The sequence below is a fragment of the Vanacampus margaritifer genome, chromosome 8 (assembly GCF_051991255.1).
Source record: "Vanacampus margaritifer isolate UIUO_Vmar chromosome 8, RoL_Vmar_1.0, whole genome shotgun sequence".
In the NCBI taxonomy this organism is placed as follows: Eukaryota; Metazoa; Chordata; class Actinopteri; order Syngnathiformes; family Syngnathidae; genus Vanacampus; species Vanacampus margaritifer.
In genome coordinates this window covers 21,459,212-21,481,084 of record NC_135439.1, presented here as the reverse complement: position 1 = coordinate 21,481,084, position 21,873 = coordinate 21,459,212, and the positions used below count along the sequence as shown (strand labels likewise).

Genomic DNA, 21,873 nt, shown 5'->3' with positions numbered 1-21,873 from the left:
TTTGTGGTTATGGTTAAGTCGTAGGTAATTGTCCTGCTCATTAAAATGACAAGCATTTCAATTTACATTTTGTATTTATTTACTTTTTTTATGATTCAATAACTTGTTTTCTGTTGTGTGTGTGTTGTTTTTGCTTAGATCCCCACATTGCGTCTGAGTAAAAACATTCATGAGTTTGTATTTGTAAAAAAAGAAAAGAAAAAGGAATCACTGTAGTAGACACCTCAATCCACACACTTCCTCAGGAATATACATAAAAATGCATACAAGTGTTCTTATGTATTTCGCACATATACAATTACATAAAATACACATTGAGTGTAGATTATTTGTTCAAATTGTGGGGGGTGATTAAATTGGGGTTTCTCTTTTCAATCAGTCATCATGAAATATTCCATGTAAAAAAAACAACTGATTTGCCTATGGCAGTCTTTCACAGAAAGACCTGACTCAGCAAGGCAAAAAAAAATAAACCTAAGCCTACCCTGCCTCTACCAAATGAGGACATGAAAAAGATCAGTCCTTGATACAAAAATGACATTTTACAACTGTGACACATGCATGCAGTACCAAAATTCTGGGTAGAACAAACAATGCATCTGAAAAATGTTTCTAGAAAGGTTATCTGTTATCACTTTTTCTTCCCTAGTCGCTGACCAGTTTCAGCATTAGAGGAAAGTTGACCAGATCAATAAAAAGCGCTCTATTTGACAGGAAACTATACATACAAAACCAAAAATTGTGTGTAAATCAGGGCTGGGCTGGCTATCTGGCATACAAGGCAGATCAGATGCCTGGTGGGCCAACAATTTTGGGGGCCAATGTGGTGCTATTTATTATTTTTTCTCCATTTTACACCGAGATCAGCCCACATTTAGAGTGAGCAGCCCATTAATGAATTTGTAATATAGACAAGAAACTGAACCAATTCAATGGCAGAGTTAAGTGGTAGCCAGGGCAATTTTTTTTTAAAGAATCTGTCTTTAGAATAGAACGTTTGATTCTTGTAGTCATTGTCAATTATTTCCACTATTTTCACACCAGAGCAAGCAAACAACATGGATTGCATTTTTTCCCCCCATGAAACCCTGATTGTGAAGTGGGTTGCAGGCATGGGCGTGGGGGAATCTAAGTTATATATAAAAAAAAAATTAAAGAAGAAAAAAAAAAAGCCACACCCGATCTTTTTGTGCCAGACCAGCCCTGGTGTAAATTATCTATTAACACCAGTCTTGATGTAATTATATGAACACAAAAAAGTGTGCAAAACTGCAAAGCATTCTAGTCTGATCGAACAGCAACATAAACCAAAGGATTATTGGGAAAGACAATACACCTTCAAAAATTAGATCCCCCTCAAGCCATTAAATTAAGGGTGATATAATGGGGAAATAAATACATATAAAACTAATTATATCAGCAGGTGCATGCCACTCCAATCAAAGTGGGAAAGAAAGGGGTTACATCACAAGAGAACATTGTATTTAGCAACCTTTACATTTCTCCTGTATGATGTCAGCCACAAATATTTCCAGAAAATGTCTTGTTTTGATTTGGATAGGCCGTCTTCATTTTGCCGTGCTGAAGCAAATGTTTTTTTGTGATTGTTTTGGGCCAGAACTGAACGTGTTTCAGCCATCCAAAGTCAAACTGCACACAGGTTGGGTCCTTCAATATTCTTAAGTCCCCTTTCCTCTCCTCATTTTGTTATATTGCCATTCAGTCAGTCAGAAAACAAACTGAATGATCCATCTTCACAAAAACCTTGTAATATCTTAAAGAGGAAGTGGCAGAAACAAAATTCTGAGATACTATAAAAACCCAACCAATAAGAGACCACTCGGCATTTGCTAATGGTATGTCATTGTTAACGAAAGAGTTGGCTAAGGGTTTTAAAATCAATCCTCCTCTTGGGTCCTTAGTGGCAGCTTCTGAAAAAGATTAGTTATGTGTTATTAAAAAAAAAAAAAAAAAGATCGACCGGTGGAATGACGAAAGGAACACAGGCGACAAAATGTCAAAATGTGGTCACAAAGATATACAACAATAACCAAAGTTGTGATGTGGTGGGGGCAAAGTCATGCTCCTGAGTCCAACAGAGACGATGGTGTTGCTGAATGGGAGGAATGGAGGGACTGTTTGGATAAAAATGTGGACGAGGATGACAAGGCTAGCTCCACAATCCTGCGTAGTTGCCATGGAGGCCAGAACATAGGGGTCCGCCAGCTACAAACAGCTTGGTGCCGGAGTGGTCATAGCAGTGCGTATACACGGCGTTTGGAAAAGAATGAAGGTCTGAGAAATAGCTCCTCCACGTTTCATCATGATTCTGGAAAAAAAATAAAAAGACGGTTAAGAATGCATGGATCACGAGGACTCAAGTTGCAAGTCACTCGCCAAAGATTATATACCAGCCAGCCTTTGCCCGTTGTGAGCTTGAGAATGCCATCTCCAGAACACTTCCCGTACCCTCCAGTTGATATCAAAGGGTTCTCAAGGAATCTCTGAGCGCGGATGTCGTAGAAGAGAAGTGAACCTTGACCGGTGCCGACTGTCACGATGTGCTCATAAAAACTCACCGAACGGATCCCTGCGCAGACAATATTCCGTTTGATATTGAGCATTCCATTGAATTTTTTTTTCAGGGATGCTGGAGACAGTCCCATTTAGAAAGGCCAGACCACTCACCACTTCCTCTCTCTCTGGAATTGACGGATTTTATGCTTTGTGTCGGTTGACGAGGATCCAAAAAAGACACATGGGCCTGAGATCCAGCTGCATAGACTGACCAGTCCTGCCCATATGCAAGACACACATTCTCTTTGCAGTGTGGCAGTTTGGTAGACAAAAGCTGCATGGAAGCAATGCAGGATAACAAAATGAGACCCAGTAACAGCATCCAAACAGACACAGATCTACTTCACTTAACAACGCCAGGCAGAATTTACTGTTATTTAACAAGTTAGCGTGTTTATTAAAATCATTTTTGAAAAGGTTTCAAATCATGAATTTAGTTGTAATTTTATGTTTTACTTATTTTAAAGCAGCTACATAGTTAGACTATACAAGTAAAACTAAATTCGATTTTAAAGTGGAAGTCAACCTTAAACATTTCTTAACAATAATATGTTATCTCACTAGTCTAAACATGACATTCTGATTAATATTACTTTTGTGGAATAAGAGTTACAAAGCAAAATCCAGCCATTATTATCCATCTCAGCAGGCCATTTTGCCACTGAAGATGACATCAATGTTGCTAAGGTCTCAGGTAACAACCAATCACAGATCAGCTTCAGAAAACAGGTGAGCTGTGATTGGTTGTTGCCTGAGCCCTGAGCAACATTGATGTAATCTTCAGTCGACAGCAAGTGGCAACATGGTCGCCCCTGGGATGGATAAAAACGGCTGGATTTTGCTGCTAAACTCATATTCCACTAACGCAATATTAACCAGAATACCATATTTAGACCAGAATTTTTCAACAGATAGCAAATGTACTACCTGATACCGCTTACACGTTTTTGTGAATTAGTAGTGCTATGCTTTGTCTTGAATCCAATTTCAGCTATCATAGAAATTGTGTTCATGTACAGTATATAACAGATACACAGAGCAGGTTATCCAGAGCTGCCAACTCAACTCTAATGGATTGTGCGTATTTCGTTATGGAAATCAATGAGCACTGCTGCATTCTAGCCATAACATTGAATATTACAGATATCTTAAAAAGCTGCTAGTTCCGGTGACGTAATAATTCACAGCTTATTCATGAGCAGCAGAAACCGGCAGATGCGTCTGACGTTAGCTGAAAGCCAACATCTTGAGGCTAACCCTGATCCCTGCTATTCATTAGCCTGGCAAGCCACACCTACTTTCTTTTTAAAGAAACTAGACAGGCGGCCATAGACAGCGATTTGGCTCCGTCCGAAAACAGGACGGCCCAATCAAATGTGTCTATTTGCGTGACGTCGTCTTCGTGAGCAACGCCACTCTTCAGTCATCAAGTTTTTCCCGCAACAATGACATTCAACAATGACATCATTCACTACTGTCTCTCTTCGGCTAGTAACCATGTTGGATTTTTATTCCATCCCCGCAAAAAAAATAAATCAAAGACTTTAACGAGTTGCTTTTATGACGTCACGTGCGCTCTTCGCTCATTGGTTCAGTCCACTGTCTGTTAGCTCAGGTTTGTGCTGCCTCAGAAAGGCGACTGATAGGGCGGTTGACCAGACTCACTTTTCGGCAAAGCCGCGAGTGAATCTGGATTTCCAGGCTAGCTATTCATATCAGCTGTGAGGAATAATGGCAGTAACACAAAGTATTACCAGAATATTGGGCAGTAGTATCATGTGATCTACGATTGGTACGGTGTGTGCACGAGCGGGAAAGACCGTAGAAGAGAAAGCAAGTGAGTGTGACGCAACTTTTGATCCCACAGCTAAAGTTCCATAGCGAATTGCTAGTTGCTTAAATGGGATGGAATTAAGCCAGTCATTGGCGTTAATGCAAATTGTTCTGGAAGTGAATTTAAATAAGTTGGCAGCTCTAGTCATCATCAAATATATCGGCTGATACATTGGCTTTTTTAATCCCCCAAAATCAGTATCAGCCCCAAAAATTCCCAATCACTCCGGCTCTACTATGTATAATACAGACATTTTTCTTTTTTCAAAATGTAAAAACAGTAAGTGCAGTGAACTTGCCTTGCACAAGCTGTGCTCAGCTTTCCATAGGTGGAAGAAGCCATCTAAAGATACAGCACCCAACTCCTGAAAGAAAATCATCCACACCAGGAAATCTAAGCTGAAGTTTATTCTTGGAAATCTGAGTGACTTTAGACCTAGAAGCCATAAAGATTCACAATGACTGCTTGAAGATAACACTTACATTGTGGTTGTTGTTGAAGGCCAAAGCACGGACTTTACAGTTGTATGGGTTGGTGTACTCCTTTGGGATGTCTTTGAGGGCTCGGTGCGAGATGTGGGCATAGGTGGGCATAGCCGTCTCACTCTGACTGTGCTGTGCTTGGCTCATTACTTCTTCTGTTACTTCCCACAGACCCATGGAGCCATCTCGTGAACCTAGAAATTGGAATATCAACAAGACACGTAAGGCTTGTGTCAAGTACAGTACATCAGTAAAGTAATGAACTACCAACCTAAATGTGGTACACATCACAAATTACTTTAGGAAAAGTGAGATAATAAAGAGGCACATTGTTTACGCAATTGATGGGACCTAACTACATCTCCATTCCAAAAACAAGAATGATATGATGGAATTTGTTTGAATTTTGCATGATTGCAAATTGCAAAATTGACACAAAAAAAATCTAAAATCTTTATTTCAATTTAGGTTTCATATTTAGTAATAATTTTTTGGGGGGACTTTTTCACATGCCTTTGAAGCTGGAACAAAACAGCCACTATAGTGCATGTTGTGTAAAACCCCTAACACCAGCCATTCATACAGAGAACTCACCAGACACTGCCATCCTGTCACTGATCCATGCTATTGAGAAGATCCAGTCATTGTGGCCATCCTAACAAACAAGTGACTACCATGAAAAAACAAAGCAAGTCTCATGCTGTTTGTTAGCAAGGATTTGCGTGCGCTCATAGAATAGAAATGAGGTTTAGTGACACCAATCACAATGAGTATGTGGAAAGATTTCCCCACTTGAACAGTTTTAAGTGTCGTTGAGAAAGACCAGACAACTCACATCACCAACACAAACGGGGTCCAGTGTGGGCAGCTTGTAGATGGCTAGGCTGTTGGGGTTGTCTCCCCCAGTGGCTAGCAGGGTTCTTGAGGGGTTGATCTCAATAGCATGGATCCCGCAGCCCTGCTGGTCGAGCCGAGAATGAGAGCTTGCCGTGGTGTGGTAATTCTGCACCACCCCTACCACAGAGCCTCCACCATGACATTCCCTGTCCTTGAGCATGGGAATCCGAGTTATCTGCCCGGTCATGACATTGGTTACAAAAAGCTGCAACGTAGAGGAAAAAAAAGACACAACATTTGATTACACACCATAGACAGCTATTATGTAAAGGTTTACATACAAAGAGCCCATCATCAACGATAATGCGTTACATTACATGCATTTATTGCATGGTATCAAAATGGAACTCTGATTGGGATTCTGTGTCAATAATAGCGACAACAAAAAAATATGCCTACTATAATAAAAATTCAATCTACACAGATACAGAACAACAGCAAATAATATTTTGGGTCTTGGAACTATTTTAGCGGTGTCAAAATTAACACACGATTAATGACCGCCCACTTGGAAAGCCTGTACTGGGGGAATTCCAGTCGCAATGGAGCAGACACGTCCATGTCAAAATTTAGAAGTGATGAATTTATTAATAATGTATATATTTGTGGAGACTGGGGTCAAGTTGCATTTTACAATTTTAAAATGTGCAGAATTTTACAAGTTACTTCATGTTAAAGATTAGATAGTTCTTAATATGAAAAGAAAAATGCACTGAGCTGTCACCAATGTCTTACAAATACAATTATGCCATCTAGTAGGAAAAAAAAGACCTCAACACAAATCAATATCACACTCGTTTTTTACAGTAAAGCACATCTTTTTAATTTTAGCTCTATTTTATGAATTCTTAATTCTATTAGTTTAATATTCATTTCCACTTTTATGTTAACAAGTGTATGAAACTTAAAAATATGTATATTTTGTTGTACATTTTATTGTACAGTTAGAACAGTTAATTGTTGAAGTAATGCGATTAATTACGATTACAAATTTCAACACCCCTAAAAATAACATTTAAGAAAGAAAAAACATCTCACCGTGTTACATTTGGTCCCGCAGACAACCTGCTGTTGGTTGAGCCACTGTGAGGCAAATACTTTGTTAAGACGCCCAAGAGAGAACTCCCTCTCTTTCAGGATGCCAGGGAGCCTGCCGGCAGCAAAGCCACGCAGGCTCCGCTGGAGCTGCAACTCATGCTGCTGCTGAGGTCTGAACTCTCGGCCCCGGAGGGCGCAGACGACCGAGTGGCGACTGCGCCACCAATGCACATGACGTGAAGAACAAGAGACACGGCTGCGCTTGTATGGCGCCTGACACCAGCCCAGCTAATGGAAAGAAGGAAAGAAAATTGAGACAACATTGGAAAAAATTAATTAATAATATTGTTCCTAAAAATCAATTAGTAATTAACTAATAGACAAAGTCCCTCGTTTTTGTCTCTTAATTTCATCTACGTGCTCCAAGAGGTAGTACACAGTTGTTGATCATCTTTATAAACTACTTTCTAAGAACTATTTAAAGTAAATATTAAATTAACACTCTTTTGTAAATTGTGTGTTTTTCAAAACAAATTGAGACCAGAAATAAAATTTGCATTTTCAGGTGAACACAAACTAAAATACAACATAATGTGGCTCCTTCAACATTCAAGTCCATGGTAAAGGCACATGGAGAATAATAATTTTCTATACTGCTGGTCCTCATTAGGGTTGTGGGTGAGCTGGAGCAAATCACACTCACAATGACACCTATAGACAATTTAGAGTGTTCAATTAACTTGACATGCACATTTGCAGTCAATGGATCACATTTGTGTGAATACCAGGCGAGTCAGAAATGTTCCAGGACTGGTGTCACAAAAGATCTATTTCCCCTTGTAATCCTCCTTTTTCCAGGACGCTACGCAGCTCCACCGTCAAACCCCATCTTGATGTCATCTATGTCTAAAACAGGGCTTCTTGGTGATGTCCTTGAGCTGGAGCAAAAAATAAACCAAAAAAATCGTGCAAAACCAGGACTCCATTGTAGCGCAATGGAGCCCTGGTTTTGCACAACTTTTGAACAACTGACAGATGTTCAGGGCATCGTGAACAGGCACGTTATGCTGCCATAATAATCGCCTTTTGTCGTGCACCGAACAAATCAAACATTACAGGTTCTTCGGGTAGACATGCTGGTTAATCATCTGTCCTCATTTAATGGGAAAAGTCTTAATTTTGGCTAGCTTAAGTGAACACTTTGTGACACCAGTCCTGGAACTTTTCTGACACACCTCGTATTTTGCAGTACAGTAATATATACGGTATTGATTCTGAAAGAAAAACACGGGCTTTAAGACAAATCTAATCACCATCGTATTCAAGTACAGTACAGCAATTTGCACCAAATGGGACTACGGTCATTGTTTCCTAGAGAGAATGACACTGTATAAACCTAAAAATCAGGATGCAGCATGATCGGCTACCTTTAGCAGTCGTTGCGATATGGCTAACGTTTGCAACATTAACAGATGCACATACACACGTTACAAACATGTTCTAGTGCATTGGACATTGATTGCAGAATGTCTTAGCGACACCAATTGTTCCAGTGTCATAAAGGTTTTACCCCCTGGCACAGATTACTCGATCATATTTAGCACAAAGCTAGTTAGCATGCTAACATCAACCAGTGAGATCCGCCTACCTGTTGTTGGTCCTTGGGCTCCCCTGCCTTTCTTTTCCTGCTAACTGTTTTTCTCGCCATAGTCTGACACACACAATTCCCTCACCCACATGGAGGGTAAACCTGACTCTGGACGTTGGATCATATAATGTCGATAAACGATTTTGTTTTGTGGCCTTTACTGGCGGCGTCCGGTGACACGCAAGGACGATTACATACGGGATGCGTTGCCTCGTCGCTGTCTAGGGTAGCTTGGAATTGAATTGACTAGCGTTAACTTTATATATATTTACGACACTAAGCAATGTAAAGTATAGTATCGCTCGCTTATTTTATTTGTTTATATTTATTTTTATTTTTGAGCCGCTAGCTTAGTGGTTTCTTTTCCCCTCGCAGAGTCGCGTCAGCAACGACGAGATCATTGGCTAAGCCCACAGCCGCACTCGTTAAACGTCAACAAAAACAAGGTCACACGTGAACGCGCCCGTAGTACGTGCTCGTTCACGACTATTGCGCGCGGCCATTCATGATTCTCAGAGCCTTCAGTTGGTTGGTATAGTAAAAGTTAATGTCACTTTTGCGCGGCATTAAACATTTTTCAAAAAAGTATTTCTAACTGAATTAACCTTTTTATAATCAATTTTGAACAGGCTTCTGTAAACGGTAAACTTTAAAGTACATGGATACAAATAATTATTTTAGCATTTACACATTACGAAAAATGATAACATCCCAAAGATCAATAACTGACATGGATCATCCTATGGATATTTTTTTCCCCATGAGGCTCCAACATAACAGGGAGAGAAAAAAGGAAGAAAAAAAAAGATTGCGTAGTAATTACTAATGCGTCAGTTTAGGCATAAATCATTCTGTAAGGTCAGCAAGGCCTACTCTGTTGGCCACCAGAAGCAGTTACCTACATTTACAATTACAACCTAAATAATAGTATTTGTTCCATAAAATGTTAATGTATTCCCAACAATCTATTCAATTGCTGTTTTACTCCGCTGCACTTCTTCAAATACTGTAGTGGCAGTAGTAGTAGTATGTGAATGTAACATTTTTTTTGTCTAATCAGATTTTAGCCTTTATGTGCTGCTATGTCAACCTAATCTGCCCAGATTTTGTCTTTTTAGAACCACATTTTAAATTTGTCCTTCCATGATGTCAGCGTTTTTCTGTTCCCAGACCATTTGGTGAGAGCAAAACATTTTTGACAACCAACGACTAGCAAAACACATACCGGTATGTAGAAATCTAAACACATGAATGCATAGTAAAAGTAGTAGTAAATTGACTTTAAAGTACTTTCTCTATCACGTGGACAAGCAAGGCACACAAGTGCAAGCATTTGGCAAGAAATAACAATGGAACTGAAGACTATTGAAACAATTTGTGTATTTAATCATTGGGACCTTCCAAGTAACAGAAGAGGAAACTGAACATTTGTAATAATCCACAGTTCAGGAAGTAATTCACTTTATGTTCTATTATAAGTCTCCAGATACAATAGAACCAACACAATACTTTGGATGATTAAAAACCCTTCGAGCCTATGACACGCCATGAGACATTGATGGATAAGGCCCCAAAACGGATTCTATATCCCAAACGGCGCAAAACTGTGCCTGTCACCATTTGGCCGCTTACCTGTAGTTACTGTAAGGAAACTAGGCCCATACTGATTTTTGTCATGTAAAATTCTTCCAAAAAGCATTAAGCAATGTGTTTAAACCAAACAGAAACACGCAGAAAGATTGTGATTGATGTGATGTTCGCAAATGAAAAGTGACAAATGTTTGCTCATAAATGGAGGTAAAAATATCTACACTTCTTAAAAGATAAGTCGACCCAAACATTTTCTTTACAGTAATAGCAGCCCCACTAGTCTAAACACGGTATTCTGATTCGTATTGAACTTTTGGAATATGAAATAAAGCGGAAAAATCCACTCATTTATTTTTTATCTCAGCCATTTTGCCACTTGTTGATTGAAAATGACATCACAACCAATCACAACTTTGGGGAGCGGCTGTCACGTGACTAAAACAGGCGAGCTGTGATTGGTTGCTACCTTAGCCCCGAGCAACTGTGCTGTCATTCCCAGTTGACAGTAAGTGGCAAAGTGGCCACCCCTGACATGGATAAAAATGGATGATTTTTTCTGCTCAATACATATTTCACCAATTCAATGTTAATCCGAATGTCATGTTAAGACTAGTGGGTGTGCATACAACATATTATTGTAAAGACCATTTTTGGGTTGACTTCCTCTTCACGTGTACTGATTTGACCTTCACTTGATGTTACATATCACAGCAATTGTTTTTAATTGATACTTACTACCTGACATTTTTTTAGGGTGGGGGGGAAGTATTCTATTTACATCTTTAGTATCTTGCTACCTCGCAATACACTTTAAGTGCTGGCAACAAATCTGAATAAATTAATCGAAACATATGAACAAGTCAACCATAAGTCATGTTTGATTAGATGTATGAAATGATGGAATGAGAAAAACCACTAACATCAAAACTTGCTGAGTTCCATCCAAATTTCCAGCAAGACTTGAAAACTAGTCAACAGTTACATTAAACATTTCTATTGCACTGTGATGTGGCTGCAAAATAAACTTCTCAACACACATCCCCCAACGCCCATCCACGCTTTTCCAGTATGCAAACAAATGTAAGTTATGAGTGTACCATAGCTTACATGAAATCAAACGCTACACGTTCAAATTAAAGTATCAGTGTATTTTAAATAACTTGTTAATTATTAAACAAGTGTGCAGTGTGACATGTAAATGCCAGTAGGGCTTAGATTTTCTGTTTAATCAATAGAAGAGACCATCCATCTGTTGCTTTGTGCAGACTGGAGCAGTATTATCAACTTATGTTCTGGGTTGCAATGAAGAATGCTCGATGATGCAAATCAAAAATCAAATAATGTGAAACATTGAAACTGACATGAAAAAGTGCCCAAATGAACAGAAAGAAACAAATGAAATCAGGAAAAGTTACAGTGAACCGGAACAGAGAGGGCACTTCTTGAGTCAGTTCTTTCTCTGTCTGGTCACTGTACCTTTTTGACTTTCATCCTTTGTTTTTGTACTTGTTTCAATTTCGAGAAAGCCCCTCATCCTTTCCACCACACGTAAGAGCTCTGCACTGAGCAGTGGAAGCTGGCAGCTTGGCTGTTAAGCAGTTTCAAGAGTTTAAACCTCCTCCCAATTCTGACCTGCAGTCACCTCAACACTTCCAAGTGGAAGCAAATATAAATGGCATCAAATGAAGCCTACAGCCCAATTCTTCTAGGTCCTCCTTTCTCCAGTCTTTAATACCCTAGCAGTACCAGTTCCTGGAACCTAACCTCCGTCTTTATCAGAAAGAAACACCGCTGTGAAGTATTGTTACTCTTGGCACACAGTCTTACTTAAGGTGCTTGAGACACAATACAGTTTAGCAGTGAAACAACTACTATCCCACAGTTGTCCCATCCACAGCCAAGGCAAGCACATGTTGCAGGGCATGGTCTTATTGAGGGGGGTGAGGGGGGCAGAAAAAAAGAGCTGTGTGAGGTGGTAACAGGAAGCAGGCCCTGCAGCGCTTGCTTCGTTGGCTTGACTCAGCTAGCAGCAGCCCGAGCCATCAGCTCCTCTAGCGCCTTGTCTTGATCGTTGTTGTGGACCAGCAGCACCTCCTTGATGGCCTCCCGCTCAAATCCCATTTCACCAAATCTTGACATCAGCTCAAGGAACTGCAACGCCTGGCGATGAGAGAGAAGGAACTATTATTGAGTCGCTTTTTAGCATTTTTTAAGATTCACATTGAAAACTATAGTAGGTTAATTCAGCCGCACATTGTCTAAAAAGTACTAACCTTTTCTTCTGAGCATTGGTACATCTCTAAACATTCCTCCACTGCACTTGCATCGAAGCCCCGCTCACACAGCCGTCCATGGACAAAGAGATAATCCAGTACCTTGGACAATGAGTATATGTTCATTATAACAAATATTTTAAATGTGACAACAGATTAGCTAGTTTTACACTGTCCTCCATAATTAATGGCACGACAGATTAAGATGTGTTCTTTAGCTTCTAATATATACATTTTTTGATAAATAATACAGGGTCAATATTATAATTTATTCAGTGAGGGAAAAAAATCCCACATAAAGAAACGGATTTTCAATGGGGTTGAGGTCTGGGAGTGGGAACTAAAATGGCCATCGGGGGAGCTTGATTGATTCCGTACTTTTCAGTATGAGAGTATGATTCTGCAATAAAAATTGCTTTCATTTTAAGGCTTTTAACACATCTTAACCAGGGGTGTCAATAATTACGGAGGGCAATGTATGCAATTTTTACATGACTATTGGGCAGATTTCAGTGGAACAACTTGAGTCAAAATCCGGTTGCACAATTGAGATTTAACCAAAAATCTGTCCATCCAACAATTTCCCACACCGCTTGTCCTTGTTTGCGTCTTGGATGAGCTGGAGCCAATCTCAGCTGACTTTGGGTGAGAGGCGGAGTATATCACAGACTGGTCAAGTCAAATATTTAGTCACATTCACTCTTATATAGGGCTGCAAAAGGGTGGAAATTTTCCAGGAAATCTAAATACCAAACTGAAAACGCTCCATGGGAATTATGGAATTTGAGGGGAACTTATTGGAAAGGTATTTTTAATAGGGGTTCACGATCAATTTTGGGGGGGATTTGTGATCAGCCAATCGCCTAAAATAAAACCGATCTTGCTCTGCTGGAAAAGACAGCCACTGTTCTCTTCTCCTGTGAGAGGATCAATAAGATTTTCATTTTTATTTGAGAGAACTAGACGTGCGGTTAGAACAAACTGTAAGCATTGTTTTATATCTATTGTTCAATAATCTACAAAAAAAAAACAGCTGTTGGTTATGGGGGGGATCGGGATAAGCAGGTCAGACTTTCTTAAGAACGGGGATCAGTGATGGGCCAAAATTGTGGACGGCGCACCCCTAATATTTAAGCATAATAAACATTTATTTTTTCTGTTACAAGCAGACATCCATGCTAAATAGATAGTGCTCCTTGCCAAATGTGTGGCTATTACAGTACCTTAAAGGGCTCTCCGCACGTAGCGCCCTGACGTGATATCCGTTGCTGAAAATACGGTTTCCCCTCTTCTGCTTTGGCAAACTATGACAGCAGTGTAATCATAAAGTATCCATAAAGTAAACAGCAAAGTATGCGCCGTCTATAAGACTGATTTTTTTTTTTATTCCAAAAGCAACACAAACAATATCATGAACATTGTTGTGTTTTAATGTGCATCTAAATTCAATGGCAGTTTAAACTACCACGGATTTCCCAGCTGTAATCTGGAACGAAAACTTAACTACATTGACTAACAAATATTCGCCTGAGCTGATGACAAAACCTTCAATTCTATACAGGGTGGGCCATAAGTTTCCATACACGGAAAATGTATAATGTATAGGTTTTCTTTTCAGATACCTGTGTGTGAAAACTTAAGGCCCACCCGGAATACAAAACAAAATGGGGAAAAGCTACTTGGAAGCAGCCCTACAGTTACACTGTGAGCTTTTTTGTGCTTCTTGGATCCGAAGAAGAAAGCCCAGTCACTTCCACTGTCTGTCCGTATGTCTTCACTTGACACTAACAATGTCGACACAATAAAAACAACTTAATACAAAAAGAATAATAATGTTAGATAAGTTCTTCTTAAATAACTGGACATGTTCAGAGTAAAATTATTACCACACATATTCCATCAGTAATTGACATATTTACTAACCTACATATATCCTACATATCTAATGTAACCATAACATTAGGTCCCACTGAAGGGCCAAGGTTTTAGGGTGTAGGCAAGGGTAGCGGATGTTGATTTTTAACCAGGGTTCGTTCAAGGTCGCAAACGGTGACTTTTAATGGTCGCATAACATCTTTTCTTGTCGCCATGAAATTTTGCACATGTTCAAAAGTTCCTTGTGACAAGAAAAACTGCATGCATTAAAACTTGAATAAACCCTGACAAAAAGTTAACATCCACTACCCTTGCAACACTCAGTGGCATATGGGCTTCAGGAAGAATACTGACCTTCAAATGTTTGGATGTAAAAAGAGGCACACATTAAAGCCTCCGTCGAATTTGCTTATCGGTGTATATTCAAGGACTTACAAAGACGATGTATGTGATAGTTTGAAAAAAGCATGGAGACTAACTCGATTTTTCCGGAAAAGCCCAGGGAGATACATGCTAAGAGCCCATTCTGCGCGCAACAACGGTCAATTTTGGGTCGGGCCCTTTGCAGCTTTTTTTGTGTTTGACACAATTCAAGGGCTGCTAGAAGAACGTGAGAAGAGAAAAACAATTTACACTGCAGGTTATGTGACCTTCACAGCAGTAAGACTTTAATTGTATCCCACCCAATACAGAATAGAATAATTCTATTTCACTAATCTGCTATTTATTAATACATACAAAATCAGATGTCATCCAGTGTCACCAAACATACATATCATGTGTGACTTGTATATTATTCACACATTTAACAAGAGACAATATCAATTCTATTTGGAGCGCATAAATGTGAAGGGAGACGTAATTGTGTGAGTGGTGATTGGGCAGGTGGGTCCCACCTGCTCTACATTCTGCCCTTGTCGCTGCATAGCCCGAAGAACACCCTCATAAGAATAACCCATGCCCACAAGGGTTTCCACACACTGACGCTCTCCAGGGGTCATGCTAAGCAAGGCTCCTCCACATGGCAAGCCAGCTGAACCTGTCCCCGAGTTTACCTGGTAATCAATATGATAAGAAGATCAACAATGAAGTCTGTGATGAAAGTATTCTTCCATAAGCAGTTCATGCTCACCTGTTTTGGTCCACCACCCTTAGAGAAGCCGAGGTGCTCAGGGGCAACAATAACTTGGGACTTGGGTTTGATCGGGGGGCTGCCATTGGGTAGGTTCCGTCGGGGGCTGAATCTTGCAGGTTCGGGATCCCCAGAATCCGAAAGTTTGGGAAAAGACAGCGAGCGGATGTTACAGGGTCGATCCTCCACTTCCATACCCGATCTCACATGTTGCCCAACTCTGTCCATATCCATCAAGGCTACTAAGCCATTGGGTTTATGGGCAAAGCCTGCTTTCACGGGAAGGCTGGTGTTGGTGGGAGGAGATGGGGTGTTTCCACGTGAAGCTGGCCCTTGCTGGGACCCAGCCGGAGGGGATACAGAAACAGGTTGAGGCTGGCTCTGAAGAATGTTTCGAAGCTCCTCTTTATCATCCAAGGTTTTAAGCTCGAGCTTGTCAAATGGGTCCTCTTCCCGCTCAAAGTCAGCAAGGTTGAGACCATGTAGCTGAGGTGTGCTAGGCTGTATTTTCCTCGGACCAAAACTTGGGGCAGGCAGGGGAGTGAGTATAGCATCATGGCTCATTCCTGCTAAGATTGGGTTCATTGCTGGTGGGGGATGGTCGTGGTCTTCAACGGCAGATGAGGGTTTCTTCCCTCCACCACCATTGATGTCTTCAGACTGAGCCAGGCTTTCTTGATTTTCTGCTTCCTGTTTCGCTGCGGCCTCTTCTACTCGTGCTTCTGCCGCTCGTGCCTCAGCCAGCTCCAACCCCCAGCGAACACTTCGCTCCTCCAGAGAAAAGTCATACTGTTGTGATCACAGAAACAGAACATGTATGGTTGAAAATATGAGAGGGTAAAAGGAACACCGTACAGGGCAGATGCCGATTATTTGTCGTCAAGGACACCGATAACCGATATTTGGAGCACATATTCAAGGGAAAATATTGGCATCAAAATTTAAAAAAAAATTAAATAACCGATACCGATTATTTGTAGTCAAGGACATACTGTAGATAACCGCTATCTATCTATCTATCTGTATCTATACGTGTTAGAAAAAGGCAACTGGAAAGCTCTTTATGGGGGCGGGATAGAAAAACATGAACAATGCATACTGCTATCTTTTTCACTCACAATTGGTGTATTGAGGCCTTACGGTAGTGTCATGTGAAATTTAACACAAGACGCATTTCTCATGGCCCTTTTAAGTTGACAGCATTTGTCTCAGAAATTATTTGACCCAATGCTGAAAGCCGTAATAGCTGTGTGAAAGAACTCTTCATACATGTCAAAATCCTGCTTTAGCATGTTCTTCCTGAAAAGGACAGGTGAGTAAATTCTGGCTCTATAGTTGCACCAATTTACAGGAGATGTAGTTTGAAAGCGGCTTAAATGGTATACCTCTGTGTCCACCAACATAGAAGCGCAGTCTGGCAGACAAAAGCCAACAGGTAGCCCCACCTTGGCAGGACAGCGAAACTTTTCATTGAGCTTGAAGGGAACATCTTCAAGGTAGCTGATGGGTCCTGCATAAAAAGATAAAATGTGCATAAGATAATTGACATTAGAATTTAAAAATTTAACTTGTCCTCAAATATGAAGTTAAACAAATCCTTACCATTGTTGAATGCATCCGATACAGACTTCCTTGTAGCCATTTAGATACTCTGGGGTGAAAAGACACACACATCTTAATGATTGGTTCAATGAATAAGTTGTGTAAGAGCAGGAATTCCAGTTTTTTTTTTTTTTTTACCGTACTAAGTGAGAGTTAAATAGGCAAAAATACTTTGTGGCACTTGGGTTGCAAAAGAGTGTAACATTTTCATACTGTTTCTAGTAAATTTCCATGTTAAGTTAGCCTCGGGAATGTTGGAAATACTCCAAATTGGAAACTATCAAGGGGCATTTTTTTTAAGGATTAATGCGAATTGACAGAAGATTTGAATGCAAAGGTATTATATTCAAAACAAATATTTTGTTGTCATAAGCAAACATCAATGTAAAAGAATACAGTTTAAAAGTATGACAATCTTAACAGGTTGATTTGAGTTGCAAGTATAGTTTCAAGTTTCAAATGTTACTGACCATCACTGCATTTAATGAAGAACAGTTAAATATTTCTCATACCCCAGACTCAACCAATTAAAAATTACCCCCCCCCCTTTTTTTCTATTTTAACATAAGAACCAAAATACATTTACAAAAGCAACTTCCTTCAAGCTCCTTAAGCCTAGCTTCTGAATTTTACGCAAAACCCTTTTAAGCAATGACCTATTCTTGGCCTTTATCAACATCCTCCAAGCCTACTTCCTCATCGCCTTCATTGTCACTGTTCAGCCTTGTTAAAGAAGTGCTGGTTACATCCTTTTCCCATAGGCTTTGCTTGGTTTGGTACTTGCTTTCATCAAGACAGTCAGTCAGACATGGCTGCAATGTATGTATGTCCCTGTTATAAGTTGGGTTCAGCAAGGAAGCACTTCAAATCGTTAGTCGGGTGCTTTGGCTTAAATGTATGGTTAATGATTCTAGAAATTGTCTGAGAAAAGTGACTGAGAAATAGTATAAATTCAAATGTAATTAAATCTGGATGCTTTATTCAGAATATGGTGAAATACAGATATTTAAGTTTCCTATTGAGAACTAACCACCAATTTAGTAAATTCATCTTTCCTCTTCCTCTTAAATTAAAGTTTTTCTCTTCAAATTCACATTTTTTCAACCCTCACCCTCCCTCTCAATTGGCTTTACACGTTTCCATTGCTTTAAATATTAGCTCACATAATCCATTATTTGGTCATGCTGTGCAACAATTCCCGACTTAATTAACAGAGAAGCCATTGTTTACCAAAGTGCAGCTACACATGTTACAGTTAGTTTGCACAGTTACTACCCAAAGCACTTTAAGAAAAAAAAATACATTCGAAAATCTCTGATGCACAGTGTAAACAACACAAAGCTTCGATCTAGAATATTGCTTGTTCCAACTGATCGTAACAGTCATAGAAGTTCCTCATGAGAGTTATAAGTTTTTAGGAATGTCTTTATACAACCACTCAATCACACTCATGTTCTCGTATGAAATACAACATTAATGCTAAGGCAAGTTATAGACAAGTGACAAACGCGCTTTCAACGACGTATCGCCATTGAAGCGCAGGAATGCTGCTGTTGATTCAATATAAAAACGGAGTAAATGTTTTTACAATCCATCTAATTTTCTAAGCCTTATATCACGAAGTGTGACTCGCAGCAACAAACTAGCTGAAACACCTAAGTTATTGATTAGCAACCGGCTACGCTATCATACATTTCGCCACTGCAGTCTAAAATCGTCAACATCAGCAGTCAGTACGCAGTCGCAGCTGCTAAATAAAATTCTTTTGGGGACGATGATATCAATTAAGTGGCGAAGAATTACACATCTGATGCCTTACGCTTTGGGGAGAAGTCTCCAAAGCCACTGTGTGGCCCGACTTACACTGTTGCCACCGCCCCGAAACGAAACAGATCAAACAAAGATTGCTCTCACCTGTATCTGCCCCGACTTGCTCTTACAAATATGACTTAATTCTTTTATAGGTGCTGCCTCAATTAGAATTGTGGTCAGAAATGTTTTACATATTTTGAAATATCTTTCCTTTTCTGCCGAGGGACGCCATCTTGATTTGTCAGGCTCCCTTCCACTGGTTCCTGTCTGACGTCACACAATCACATGACGTCAGGAATTTCTTCTTCGGCCAAGATTTTTTTCTTCTTCTTCTTCTTCTTCAATTCTTTTCTGGAGAGCTCATTTCCGCCGACATCTGGTTAGTGATATGAATAACAAAAATACAACTATTCTGAAAGGATCTTTGGTTCACTCCTATCTTTCCAGTTTCTTTATCAAAAACAACATTTGGACTATATCTTTCAAAACAAAAATGCTGAAATTTCTACAAATCTAATTTTATGTAGCTATAGCAAAATTCTTCATCCGCAAGAAAAAGTTTTCAAAAATCTATGGGCGTATTTCACAATTTTAGGCCTAGGCCTAGTTTGATTTTGATATTTCTATGGTGACTACTGTTCCCTTGGCAGTTAGGTTGATTTGTGTTGAAAATTGTAATATATATTCCGTGTATATACTGAATATATAATACGCTTTGGATTCCATTTAAAAAATAATGTTATTCTTTTCTGCTCTACCATGTTTGTGATCTTCCTCGAGCATTGTGTTTCAGTACTTCCATTATGTTTAAAAATAATAATAATTCTGACACATTAGGAGTTGGGAAAGTGTTTGGGAGACAACCAAATAACTGTAAATTCCAAGATCCTCATTTCAGAGTGGCAGGCTACTGTATTTGGCTTAGTTGCCACTTTGCCAAAGGTCTGGAAGAAGAACCAAAACACTACTCCTCAAATGAAAGAAAATTGATTATGATGTTCACTGTTCAGGAACAATCCAAGGAGCCTCAAGCCACTTTCCAGAGTGAATTGAGTTTTGCATCACCAAGGACTGAGAGGGTGCCAACAGAGGAAAAAGCCGCTTCGCCAAAATCGGCACATTCACTATTTGCAGCCGAAGACCTTCTTGACATACTTTTATGGTCAGCCAGATTGAGCTATTTCACCAAAGATATATTGTTATACTGTATTATGCATGTTCTCCTCCAGGTGTGCGTGGGCTTTTTTCTGGGTACTCTGGATTACCTTCACATACTTGACTTTACTTTAAATTGTCCAGAATGTGAGTATGAATGTTTTTTTTGTGTTTGTTTTTTTAAAGATATGTGTCCTATGGCTGCGATTGGCTGGCAACCAGTTCAGGGTGTGCCCCGCCTACTGCCCATAGCCACCTGGGATAGGCTCCAGCACCCCCCGCGATTCTTGTGAGGACAAGCGGTTAAGAAAATGGATGGATGGATGGATGGATTGATGGATGGATGGATGGATGTGTCCTATGGTAACAGCCAGTTCAGAGTGAACCCCACCTTCACGTTCCAGCACACCTGCAACCCTAATGAGGACAACCTGTATAGAAAATGGATGGATATTTAACACAACCAAAGGGGCAATTAATATGAAATTAAAAAAAATAATAATAACAATAATAATAAGAAGAGGAACTTATTTAACTGTGTGATAGGGAAATATGCTCATCATGTCTTTGCTATGGAGGGAAGGCGGGACAGCTATCGATTTTCTGTAGCGCTTGTCATCATTTGCGTCACGGCTGGGCTGCAGCCTATCACAGCTGACTTTGAGCAAGAGGCAGGATACACGGCTTGTTGGGAGCCAATCACAGCCAAACCATTTACAATAACATTCACTCCTATGAACAATTTGAGTACGGATATCAAACTCAAGGCCCACGCTACAGGTCCGTGGCCCAATAAAGCAAAAAAAAATGTGTCTACCTCATATTTTTGCTACATTGATTTGTTTTCTCCATTTTGGCAGAGAATCTGTACTATAATATTTCTTCACTGTAGCTGGTTATTTGTGCTCTCAAATTATAAAACTATTTTTAATGACTTATGATTTCAAATTCAATTTCTTGTTAAAACTATCCATCCGATCCATTTTCTATCCTTATCTGTGTTTGTGGGTGTGCTGCCTATCCCGGCTGAAAGGGAAAGCCTAGGGCCAGTCGCCAGCAATAATGGACAAACAAGCATTCATATACTTGCAGACAATTTCGAGCAGGGGTGTCCAACATTTTTTTCTCATGGGCCACATTTTAGTTACTGTTAAGACTGTGAAACCTGGGGTTGGTGAAAGTTTCTGGTTGGTAACCCGGTGGGTAGTAGGTGATGTGTGGTCGGTTCTGGATTTCACTTTTCCTTCTTTTCTTTGATCCTTCCTCGGATCTCCTGACAACTTCACGACTTTAGCGGGATTCTGAAGTATTCGGTTTAGGTGAACGGTATGGGATTTTTTATAGGTTTTAGGTGAATTAATGAGCACATACTCACACACACGCACATATGCCCCCCCCCCCATACGCACATACTCACGCACATACTAAAAATAAAGATAAAAGAGAGAGAGAGAAAGAGCAATGATGATGACATGTCGAATCGGTAAGATTACCGAATGAACAATACTGAGCTCTCTCAGGAAGAAAAAAAAAGACTGTGAAACCATATAAATGCATATCCTAATACACGATGTGTACAATACACAACTAATTGTGGACTGCTAGTTTTGAAATCAGGGGTCAGGGAAAATAGTACTATTGTTCATTTTAAATAGTGGATTGGTAATGGTAGCAATATGCGTGGTTGAAACGTTATTCAAAGTGAAGACTATAAGCAATTTTAGTACAGATTTTTTGAAGCAAGGAAGTAGATGAACATAATTTCCTTCATCTGGTTAAATAAAAAGGCATGGTAGCCCAGATCTGGACACAGGCCGTATATTTGACACCTGTGATTAACAGTGGCCAATGAAGCAAACGTGCATATTTTTAGAATGTGGAATAACATCGGCTACATAAGAAACTTCACATTAGGTTACAACTGAGGTTCAAATGCTGAACCTCCAAACTGTAAGGCA

The 21,873-nt window shown here is 39.8% G+C and overlaps 2 protein-coding genes across 2 annotated transcripts; both read right to left on the bottom strand.

Annotated features, from left to right (window-relative positions):
- Positions 1 to 55: 55 nt before the first annotated feature.
- On the bottom strand, positions 56 to 8,892 carry dcaf12 (DDB1 and CUL4 associated factor 12). Its single transcript, XM_077572999.1, has 9 exons — positions 8,477 to 8,892; positions 6,829 to 7,116; positions 5,729 to 5,995; positions 5,488 to 5,548; positions 4,894 to 5,087; positions 4,710 to 4,775; positions 2,689 to 2,851; positions 2,412 to 2,590; positions 56 to 2,329 (listed from the first exon to the last, which is right to left on the bottom strand). The coding sequence occupies exons 1-9, from the start codon at positions 8,534 to 8,536 to the stop codon at positions 2,171 to 2,173; spliced, it is 1,437 nt and encodes a 478-aa protein (XP_077429125.1). The 5' UTR covers positions 8,537 to 8,892; the 3' UTR covers positions 56 to 2,170.
- Positions 8,893 to 9,836: 944 nt separating this feature from the next.
- On the bottom strand, positions 9,837 to 19,056 carry ubap1 (ubiquitin associated protein 1). Its single transcript, XM_077573821.1, has 7 exons — positions 18,863 to 19,056; positions 16,949 to 16,997; positions 16,732 to 16,856; positions 15,347 to 16,135; positions 15,111 to 15,269; positions 12,340 to 12,441; positions 9,837 to 12,226 (listed from the first exon to the last, which is right to left on the bottom strand). Exons 2-7 carry the CDS (start codon positions 16,986 to 16,988, stop codon positions 12,086 to 12,088), a joined length of 1,356 nt encoding a protein of 451 aa, XP_077429947.1. The 5' UTR covers positions 16,989 to 16,997; positions 18,863 to 19,056; the 3' UTR covers positions 9,837 to 12,085.
- Between the last annotated feature and the right edge of the window lie 2,817 nt (positions 19,057 to 21,873).

Excerpts from the sequence above, each read along its gene's own strand:
- dcaf12 (XM_077572999.1), bottom strand. The coding sequence starts at position 8,536 with ATGGCGAGAAAAACAGTTAGCAGGAAAAGAAAGGCAGGGGAGCCCAAG. Across the intron at positions 7,117-8,476 it reads AGCCCAAGGACCAACAACAG|CTGGGCTGGTGTCAGGCGCC; the intron begins GTAGGCGGATCT and ends TCTTTCCATTAG. Across the intron at positions 5,549-5,728 it reads ACCCCGTTTGTGTTGGTGAT|GATGGCCACAATGACTGGAT; the intron begins GTGAGTTGTCTG and ends CTTGTTTGTTAG.
- ubap1 (XM_077573821.1), bottom strand. The coding sequence starts at position 16,988 with ATGGCTACAAGGAAGTCTGTATCGGATGCATTCAACAATG. Across the intron at positions 12,442-15,110 it reads AAGGGCAGAATGTAGAGCAG|GTACTGGATTATCTCTTTGT; the intron begins GTGGGACCCACC and ends TCATTGTCCAAG. Across the intron at positions 12,227-12,339 it reads ACCAATGCTCAGAAGAAAAG|GCGTTGCAGTTCCTTGAGCT; the intron begins GTTAGTACTTTT and ends TCTCATCGCCAG.